The 11,523-nt window shown below is 32.6% G+C and overlaps 1 protein-coding gene and 1 pseudogene across 1 annotated transcript; one reads left to right on the plus strand and one right to left on the minus strand.

Annotated features, from left to right (window-relative positions):
• Window positions 1-1,748: 1,748 nt before the first annotated feature.
• On the minus strand, window positions 1,749-5,727 carry LOC145002117 (RNA-binding (RRM/RBD/RNP motifs) family protein). The gene is made up of 3 exons (XM_078961410.1): window positions 5,582-5,727; window positions 3,260-4,087; window positions 1,749-2,185 (listed from the first exon to the last, which is right to left on the minus strand). Exons 1-3 carry the CDS (start codon window positions 5,593-5,595, stop codon window positions 1,882-1,884), a joined length of 1,146 nt encoding a protein of 381 aa, XP_078817536.1. The 5' UTR covers window positions 5,596-5,727; the 3' UTR covers window positions 1,749-1,881.
• A 2,195-nt stretch (window positions 5,728-7,922) lies between these two features.
• On the plus strand, window positions 7,923-10,919 carry LOC145003295 (putative pentatricopeptide repeat-containing protein At3g11460, mitochondrial pseudogene; annotated as a pseudogene).
• Window positions 10,920-11,523: the final 604 nt, after the last annotated feature.

The raw sequence follows: 11,523 nt of genomic DNA on the forward strand, positions 1-11,523 counted from the left end.
CTCGCGAGCTTACTAAGCCGGGTGTTTAACTACTCGAGCTCGGCTCGATAAGGTACTCGAGTAGCTCGAGCTCGAGCTCAACTCAATTAAAGTCGAGTCGAATTCGAGTATTTTCCGAGTCGGGCTCGAGTTTCTCGTGAGCTATCTCGTCTCATTTACACCTCTAAGCTTGACTACCAAAAATAACAGAAATAAATGTAGGTTGTTGTAATGAACAAAAAATAGGTGTGTATGTGTTTGTATTATTGTATATGGTCTGAGAGGTTGTGTATGTGTGGTGCTATGTGTGTGAGAGGGGTTGTATATGTGATTGTTATTGTGAGCATGTGACTGATTCTATGTAGATGTATCGGAAGAGGGGAATTTAAAAATTATAGAAATAAAGAGCCAACCAAGGCACCAGAAGCGGCACCATTCACATACAACCTAAAATGGTACCATGGGACGAAAGGTTAAATATTTGAAAGTCAGATGTTATTTTATAGTTTACCCTAAATATAAACAACTTTATATATGAATGATATAACAATAATTGGAGCAAATGAACCACAATGGCCACTAATACTATAGGAATCAATTTGGGATGTAATTAAACAATAACATTCACCTTATTTTTTAACTTGATTTCACTTAATTGCATGTTAATCGATTGGTATTCTTTTTATTTTGTTGTCTTTTAATGTTTTTTTATTCATATATTGCTTAATTACGTAGATTTGTCATTGTACAATGATAATATGGGAACAAATTAGTGATGATATAAAAGAAAGTAAAATCAACCATTTTTTATTACATCGTTAACCGTCACATGATGGGTATAACACTAGTTAATTATCGGTGAACCTTTCCTTAAAATGGTCCATTCTATTGCATTAAAAAATTTATTCTTAATTTTAGTGGAATTAACCATTCCATTCTTTCTTCTTACAATATATATAAAATTACACACAATCGGAACTTTTGGGTGATGGTGGAAAACTGCTATGGTGAATTCACAAAAACCATCGAACCTCCTATGTTGGCATGTCATCTTTTTTTTTTTTTTTTTTTCAAAACCAATAAATTATTGGTGATAACATGTAAACATGGCGCGGATTATATAGCCACACATTTCAATTTATTAACGTAATTCCTGAATAAAACCGGCAAAAAGCCAATAGAAAGTTAAAAAACTTTTTTACCAAAATCAGCAAGGCGATAAATCGAGGACCTAACATATAGAAAAAACTATTAGTTTCTATTTTTTTTTTTTTATATATATTTTTCTTACATATGCATAATAATTTACTTTAATGAATCATACACCAACCATGAAAAGTTGTACATTATTCTGAATTTGTGAAGTCTACTCGTAGTTATAATTATTGCATAGCTAAAATAACTTATTGGTTAACTCTACAACTATTTCATATAAAGATGTAAGCAAATATATAGCATAATTCCAAATATAGGTCTTAACCTAAGCATTCATTGTTAGGAAAAACCATATAAACAATAAAACTGTCTCTAAATACAAAAGAAAGCCCTGTGATGCTTGCTTATGAAGCTCAATCTTAGGACTAAGAAGCTTCAATATTCATACAGGTTGTGTAAAAGGTATTGTGATCATTAGTTATATATCATTTGTTTATACTTTATAATTAATTTGCCTATTGTTGAGTGAAAAGTTGCATTAAAGGACTCAAAGGGCTATGTTTGTTAATTCAGTTGGGCCTCTTAACTTTACTAATTTTGCATCCACGTAGTCATTGAAATAACAACCATATTTCCTCATAATAAGCCACAAAAGAGGTTAAAACATTATATTTATTACAGTAAAACTACAATATGCCATATAAGCCGAATAAAAAGATTTAAAAAAAAAAAAAAAAATTATTATTATTATCGGCCCCTTGAAATGGCATCCTTCAACTCATCGGGTGAAGACATGAAAAGTTCTATGTAACGACTGCCAAGTGTCATTCGATCTTTGGCTAATGCAGCTTTTGAGTCATCGACATTTGAAAATTCCACAAGGGCTTCTCCTGTTGGTCTTCCTTCTGAATTATATGTCATATGAATTAAGTCTTCGGATAATCTGAATTCTTTAAAAAAGTCAATTATATCGTCTTTTCCAGCTGAAAATGGCAACCCCCTCATTCGCAATACTCGTGTGTCTTCTTCACAGGGTTTTGGCACGTTTGCTCTGAATGATATCCAGAAATACACGAGGGTAAATTCGTCATTTGTAGACAAATAAAAAACAAACATCATTCCATGATCATGTTTAGTTGGCCTATTGGAATGGAATGACTTTTTTTATATTATATGTTAAATAAAACATATAGTTTTTTTTTTTTTTTTTTTTTAACTTTATTACATATATAATCTAACTGCAATTATGGAATTAACAATTTACCAAACTAAAATATTAAACAAAACAAAAGAACGATTAACCCCAAATAAGATTATAATAAAAAATATAACTTGCTGGCTAATTTTAAGAAATATAATTAAAACTGTGAAGACTTTATAGAGTAAATTACATTTTTGGTCCACGAGTATAGCTAATTTTGGCAATTTTGGTCCCAAAAAGTTATCTTGCAATCTCGGTCCTTACTTGAGGTTTTTGTAACCGTTTTGGTCTTTGTTCCAAGTAAAATGAGTATTTTTTGTCCTTAAAGTATAGTAATTTTACTTAGAACACAAACCAAAAATGTTACAAAAAACTAAAAAAAGGACCAAATTTGTAGAATAAAACCTTTTGGGACCAAAATTGTAAGAAAAAGCCTTTTCGAATCAAAATTGAAAAAACAACCCTACTCAGAGGACAAAAATACTTCTCTCCTAAAAAATTATAGACAAAATCTCACAAATGGTCCCTGTGCTTTCATAAGTATACCACAAATTGTCCTTATGAGGAACATAAGTTTGAAAATCGATATGACTCATAGGGACCATTTGTGACATTTTTCAAAGCACATGGACCATTTATGAAATTCCTTATTTTTTACCCTAAATAAAAAATGTTTGTCTTACAATGTTTTGAAAAATATATATATATATATATATATATATATATATATATATATATATATATTAAAAATTAGAAGGGATCTGATTTTGGCAAAAATGGTAGATTCCGTTCCATCGCATTCCATTCCATCAGGCAAAACAAATAACTTTTTTCCATTTCCACAGAATGAACAATTCCATTCCTTCTCTGATTCCGTCATATCAATCACTACCTAACAAAATAAATAAATAAACAAATAAATACCTTCCTCTTTCGGCGGCATCTTCCCACTCTTCAACCGTGGAAGGAAACAACTCAATATACCGACTCCCAAGACACTCCCCATCCATAACCATCGCCCCTTTCGCCTCCTCACAACTTCCAAATTTCACAAACGCTTCCCCCGTTGCCCTTCCCTCCAAATTCACCGTGAAATAAACCGAATCCTCCACCAATTCAAAATCCTTAAAAAACTCCAAAACATCTTCCCTATTTGCCGAAAACGGCAACCCCCTCAATCTAACAACCCCCGTATGTTCCACATTACTATCCCTATCCCTATCCCTGTCACCCCGTCCCACGCGGGCCCCACCTCCACTGCCACCTCGCCGTGGGGACCGCGACCTACCACCTCCACGTGTACCATGACTACCATCCACCTCGTTGCTAATGGCCTTGTAATAATCTTCTTTTTTGGATCTAAAAACTTCGACGTATCTTCTTCCAATATTTTGGTGGTTTCTTTGAAGCGCGTATTCGACTTGAAAAGGGTAGCCTAAGAGACAGTACGCTTCGCCTGCGAATTTGTTGTGTTTGTGGATGAATAAGATGTCGACGATGTCGAGGCCGTGGAGGAAGTCGGAAATGTCGGATTCCGAGCAGTCGAAGGGTAGGCCGCGTAATTTTACGAGGGGGAAGGTGGTGGGGTGGAGGTGGGGATGGGGTGTGGGGGCGTAAGGGTAGGGGTAGGTGGGGGGTGGGGTGTAGAGGTAGGTTGATGGGGGTGGTGTTGTGTAGTATGATGAGGGTTGCTCGATTACACGTTGGCGTTTTAGGCCCGGTTCTCTCCCGTCTCCGACATCAACGTATTTACTTCATTTTTTTAAATAAAAAATAGACAAAAATCATGTTAGAATACAAATTAATATAAAGATGATTATTGATGTTGCATTTATATAGAGTTGAACAAAATTGGACAAGCGGAGAATAGATAGAACACATGATAATGAGAAGTAATTGAGCTTCAAGTAGTGAAATTATTAGGTCTTTTAACACCCAAGATTAAAATTTTTGGTGTGAATTATTAGTGTTGATGGATTAATTTAAGGGCTAATCACAAAAATAACAAAAAAACTGGGAAGGTAATAATATCACAAAACGACCACCTTTTCGACTTTTATCAAAAAATGACAACTTATTTCGCGCAACGCCTTTTTTGCGAAATTTGATTTTTCAGAATAAAAAAAAAATCATATTTTTGTGACATTTTGCGAAATAAAAGAAAATCATGATTTTTTAAAGACTCTTTTTGTAAGGACATTGATAAAGAAATTTCATGAAAAAATAAAATATTTTCGGAATAGATTGGTGGTCATTTTGTAAAAAAAGCTGAAAAGGTGGTCATTTGTGGTTTATTAAACTTCCGAATATTTGGTATTTTTGAGATTATTCCTTAAATTAACTGACAAATTGAAGTGTTAGATACTCTGATGACAAACCAAGCTTTGGATAGAAATAGTATTTTATAGACTTTGGTGGTCAAAGTCAAACTAGAAAAGTAAAAAGTTTCATAAGGCAATCTCCAAGTTTCTTCATTTTGTGTTACTAATTTTGTGAAAAGATGTGAGATTTAGCTTCTAACTTCAAAGAAACGAGTAAAAAGTGTTGGATATAAGGAGATGTTATTGTAATGTATCAAACTAAGGTTTCTCAAGTCTATGTATTACACATTTAATCCATGAAATTCAAGGAGAAAACTCCCGATTGGCTGATTTTTGGTTATATTTTTGGCTACGATTATTTTATGGTATTTAGGGTTCCAAACAATGTTTCTATCTTGTAGAACAGAAGGCAATCGTGAACAATTCTTACATTTATTCAGTCTCTGAAATAATACCTATCAATTATTTCAAAGCCTCACTAAGGTATAAGTATAACCATACAATGATCATAGCTCTCTTACATCTACTATTTTCTCTCAAATAATTTCAATGAGGACTCACCCTCTTTCTACTTATATCTTAATATCATTGCCCTAAACGCCAATCACACCATTAAAGAAGTAACAGCAATCTCTTTTCATCTAATTTAACGTGAAAAGATAAAAAATACTCGTTTTTTCGGAACAGAGGTATAATCTTAATCAATTGATAGATTTCCATGAAATAGCAAGTTCTTGGAAACATTACTATGTAAGATAATTAGTAAAACACAAAACCCACAAACAAATTGAAGAGCGAAACCTAGATTATCCAGTCAATTCAGAAACCATCATAACTTTTACGTACATAAATGCATACGCTGATATGGTAAAATAAACACAAATTAAAAAGATGCGAGAGGTAATAAACTGGAAAGGGGTCTTACCCTCGATAGAACATTTTGTTTCTGGCAGCACAAATCCCCTTTTGATTTTAGGGTTTATAGGCTTCGAGTTTGAGAAGAAGCGACAGAGGATCGCAATATTTGATTATTGTTTGTGATCGATAAATTGGTTGAAAAGAAAGTGATTTTCCAAATGTACCGAGCAAATATGATGTCATTCAAATGAAACAGAAATGGTCCCTCAAGATTTACATTTGATAGATTTTGACGATGAAATTTAGAATTTGTAAGCTCGGTCCTTCAATAGTAAATGTTGATCATTAGGGATCCACAATACAACAAAAAAAGGTTTGTGACTAATACCCTTACCTAAATTTTTAAAGAAAAGGAATAGGAGAGATTAAGAGGGAAAAGCTTTGCAAACAAAATAACATTAAATTGAAATCTTAACTATTTACACACAAAATCATCCGTCTAATGGTTAATGGAATGTTAGGAAAAGGAACAAAATGATCGATTTTAACCTTGCATTTTATTCATTTCTCCATCTATTACTTCACACCTTCAAATCCTCCTCCTCAAACTAGTTGATGAACCCTAACAAGGAGTAAAAACATCATTTACCATTGAGATCCCCCCCCCCCCCCTACTAAACTCGTAAACGTATCCATCCCTTCCCATTTTCCTTCCATATCCTTCGGTTTCTTTCCCCTCCCCTCCCATTTCCCTTTATTAATTTTTACACTCGAAAACAAGATGCAAATGAGATCAAAACTCTTGGGCAAGATGACTTTGACCCTGTATAAAAAAGGATGTTTAGATGAGAATTTTTTTAGTATTCAGTCGAAAGTTCAAGTAAAGATAATTATAAAACATTTTATTAGAATTATATGTATCTAAGTAACCTTACTACTATTTTTAAAAAAATATAGGTTTATTCAAGTAATTTATTATCTTGTTATTTAAAACTTGCTTACTAAATATATAAAATCAGAATTCAACTCACGTTTGCTTCACATTCAAACACCTTCTAAAGTGTGCTTTTCATTTTCGAGGGTCATTACTAATTATACATCGTTATCGATTATAAAGCCATATTACAAGTTTTCCTCGTAGACTGTAAGCAACCAATAGCTCTACTTTTGATCCTAGATCTCCATGATTGTTTATGAAAAAATATTTAATCCCATTAAGCATTTTCAAGAAATAGAAAAAATTAATCCAATCACTAAAAATAGTCATCAATTTCACATATGACATCTACGAAATCGGTATGTCATCTGTGAGAAATGATGACATTATCTACAAAATGGCCATTTCAAAAATGTCATCTACGAACGGCATGTGCCATCTGAAAAATAGTCAATAAATTTGGCTTTTTAGTACAGTTACAGCTACGAACGGCATGTGCCATCTGAAAAATAATCAATAAAGTTGGCTTTTTAGTACAATTACAGTTAACTACCATCTTATTTGAATACTTTAGAAAGGGTTTAATCATAACATTCTCTTTATTGACAGTAAAATTATTTAATCAGAAGTTGGTGTTTCGTATTTTGAAGAATTAGATTGTTATATTCAACTAATATAAAACTATTTTTTGGTGCCCTAAATGAACTCCTGCCAACGAAATGTCCGATTACATAATTGAAGCCATGACACTAGCCGAAACGGAGTGACTTAAAAAAGAGCCGGATGGAGTTCCCAAGAGATCAACACTTGGTAGATACCGAAACCACAACTAAAGATCAAGTTGAAGTTCAATGAATCGAAGCCAATTCGGTTGGCATTTGGCATTTTCACGCCCTAGACACTTAAAAGAGAACATTTTTGCCATAAGATTTACAAGGCAAAAAAACATTTGTACTTATAAAGCTACTTCTTTTTTATTCTCTCACCAACGTAGGATGAATTAAAACCATATTAACTCATTTGTTAACTTCTTCCAAATACATAATCGTAAAATACAATTTTTCATTCATCTTAAACATGTTTTGGACATGTCATATATATATATATATACCAAAACGAAAGTATAAATGATGAGAACATGAACATACAACCCTTGTCAAATTTAATAATGTTTAGGATTCAAAATACACACTCAAAAAATAAGAAAAAACCACATTTTTGAAATTGGTTAAAGCCAATTTTTCAACCGTTACTTCAAAGAAAAAAAGGGTAATAATAAAAATAAGACATTTGTTTATTGCTTTATCAATTTATACAATATCTTTTGTTCCATTTAATTTATTTTACCATTCCATCATTCTATGTGACATATACATAAAATGATAAATAAATAAATAAATCACATAAAATAATAAGTTGCGTGACATTAGATGTTTAAAAATTCAAATTAGTTTATTAGTTAAAAATACAAGTTAGTTAAAATTAGTTTATTAGTTAATCAGATAATCGAATAGGAAGCAGTTCAAAAAAAAAAAAAAAAAAAAAAAACGAACAGTAAAGAATCAGTCTTCAAGACTTCAACCGCCAAATGCCAACTATCTTTCAAAGATGGAAGTCCCATTATCTCTAAGCCTCCAAAAACATCCTTTTGTCCAATCGCAAACCCATGAATTAAAACACTGGAACTCAATAATCAAGCACCACACTAAGCTAAAAGATGACCTTGCGATACTCACAACATATACCCAGATGGAATCTCTGGGTATTTTGCCGGATACTGCCACTTTGCCTCTGGTACTCAAGGCCTGTGGCCGACTACAAGCCATAGAAAAAGGTAAGAAATTACACAATTCCATTTCGAGTACAAATTTGGCTTCTGATATCCGTGTTCAGACAGCTCTTGTGAACTTCTATTCAAAATGTGGGATGTTACAGAATGCACTCAACGTGTTCGATGAAATGACTGAGAGAGATGTCGTTTCATGGAATGCTATGATTTCTGGGTGTGTTTGTTGTTATGAGTACCAAAAAGCTCTGCGTTTGTTTTCTCAAATGCAAAAGGGAAATCTAAAGGCGAATTCAGTGACAATTGTTGAGCTGCTTCAGGTGTGTGGGGAGCTTTTGGAATTGAGGTCTGGGAAGGAGATACATGGGTATTCCTTGAGACATGGTTTGTTTAACACAAATCCTCATGTGGATTCTTCTTTAATTGGGTTTTACTTAAAATTTGATCCATGGATTGCAAGTCTTGTTTTTCAGACCTTAGCTTCAAGAAACACGATAAGTTGGAACACTATGATAAGTGGCTATATTAACCATGGGGATTTCTTGAAAGCTCTCAAACTTTTCATTCTCATGCTCAATGAAGGATTCAAATGTGATTCTATCACAATGTTAGTTGTCATCCAAGCATGTGCTGAATTTGGAGATCATGGATTAGGAATGCAAGTTCATCAACTGGTTATCAAATTTGGTTACAACAATATGCATATAGTCAACTCATTGGTCAACATGTACAACAAATATGCAGATTTGAAATCATCCTATGAGCTATTTACCTCGATTCCAACAAAAGATGTTGCATTATGGAATTCTATGTTATCTTGTTATGTTGAAAGCGGATTAATCAATGAATCAATACATTTGTTAAATAAAATGCAGTTGGAGGGCATTAAGGTAAATGAACGAACTATAGTCATTATACTTCCTCTATGTGCAAATCTTTCTAATGGTTTAATAAATGGTAAAAGCTTACATGCTTATGCTTTTAAGATTGGAAAGGAAAGAAACAAACATATTGGAAACAGCTTAGTGAATATGTACACATTGTTAAACTGTGTTGAAGATGCCACAAAGGTTTTTAATAAGATGAAGGACATAGATGTAATTTCATGTAATGTTTTCATCTCTGCATTGGCAAATAACAAACTCAAGGTTCAATCTTGTGAAATTTTCACCAAGATGCTAGAATTGGAAATCAAACCGAATTCTCAAACAATAACCTCAATACTTTCTGCTTTTGATGGAATAGATTTATTGAAATTTGGGAAATCGATCCATGGTTATGTGATGAAATGTGGGATTGAGATAGATGCATCTTTAAACACTGCACTTACAGAAATGTATATAAATTGTGAAGATGAATCAATGGGTATGAGGGTATTTGAGGAATTTCCTGAAAAAGATTTGATTTCTTGGAACTCGTTGCTTTCAACTTACATCAAGAACAATCAACCCTACAAAACTTTACTCCTTTTTCATCATATGGTCACAAGGGTAAAAGTAAAACCGAATTTTGTCACAATCATAAACATTCTCTCATTATACACTCATCTTTCTAATCTCCCACAAGGGAAATTCCTACATGCTTACACATTAAGAAGATTTTCATTGTTAAATTACGATTTACCCCTTGTGAATGCCTTCATAACTATGTATTCAAGATGTGGTAGTTTGGAATATGCTGAAAATCTCTTCAATGTATTACCAAAAACAAATCTTATTTCATGGAATGCAATGATTGCTGGATATGGAATGCATGGAAATGGGGATGAAGCTATGTTGACTTTTTCAAAAATGGTCAAACAAGGATTTACACCAAATCGAGTGACATTTATTTCTGCTTTATCTGCTTGTAGTCATTCTGGAATGATACAAAAAGGTTTACACCTTTTTTATTCCATGATTCAAGATTTTGGTATAACTCCTGAACTTGTTCACTACAATTGTTTAGTTGATCTTTTAGCTCGTGGGGGGTTGTTGAATGAAGCTAAAAATGTGATTGACACTATGCCCATGGCACCAGATGCTGCCACCTGGCGAGCTCTGATTGTTGGGTGTCGAGTCTACTCAGATACCCATTTGGCTAAAACTGCTTTTGAGAATCTTATCGAATTAGAACCAAAGAATCCTGGGAATTACGTGTTGTTATCCAACATTTATGCAGCTTCTGGACTTTGGGATGAAGTAAAGAGTTTAAGATTGATTCTTGAAAACAAGGGTTTGAAGAAGCCAGCTGGCAGAAGTTGGATTGTTATCAAAAGTCAACTACATTTCTTTGCAGCAGGAGATAAATCACATCCACAATCCGAAACAATCTACAGAAAGTTGACTTCTTTGTTGACTTTTGTTAAGGAAATGGGGTATGTTCCTGATCTTAGATGGGTTCTTCATGATGAAGATGATGAAAGAAAAATGGTGAGGATTTCGTGTCATAGTGAGAAACTAGCAATTGCATTTGGATTGATTAATGTGAGTGGTGGTTCAAGGATCTTGATTACTAAGAACTTAAGGATTTGTGGTGATTGTCATGAATTTAGTAAGTATGTTTCAAAGCTTTCGAGGAGGATGATAATTATAAGAGATGCTACTCGTTTCCACCATTTTGTAGATGGATTATGCTCTTGTAAGGACTATTGGTAAGACTTAATGTTGTTAAAAAATGTTTAGTAATTTAATACGCATATAAGTTTATAATTCAGAATACATATTTTGATATGTATATATATATATATATATATATATATATATATATATATATATATATATATATATATATATATATATATATATATATGTAGTTCTAACTTATTTGGAAATGTTGCAAATGTGTTATTATTAGTGTATATGTATTTATTGTATTCTCTATGTTTAGTCTATAGCCGATTTGTATGTATATTGTTATAGTCCATTTGTAGTATGTGACAAAATGAAGTCCAATGTACATCTAACCTAATAAATGAAAATGATTTCTGCCACATGTCATGTTCTCCATGCATTTGTCACATATAATTTTCTTAGATACTAGGTGTGAGACCCGCGTACTACATAGGTTGATTAAAATAAAAGTTTAATTGCTAAAAAAACTAAAAATGGTATTAAATCAAAATCGATTATAATGAATTAAATTGAATTTATCAATTATAGAGTCACTTTCATTTTGTTTCGGATTATAATGTATTTTTTTCTATTAAACTATTTAAGAGGTTATACTTAAACTTCAAATGACTTTTGATCCATATAAATTGACTTCTATGATTTAAGTTAAAGTTTGACTTTAAAGCAGTCAATCA

The sequence above is a fragment of the Lactuca saligna genome, chromosome 6 (assembly GCF_052625555.1).
Source record: "Lactuca saligna cultivar CGN05327 chromosome 6, ASM5262555v1, whole genome shotgun sequence".
Classification (NCBI taxonomy): domain Eukaryota; kingdom Viridiplantae; phylum Streptophyta; class Magnoliopsida; order Asterales; family Asteraceae; genus Lactuca; species Lactuca saligna.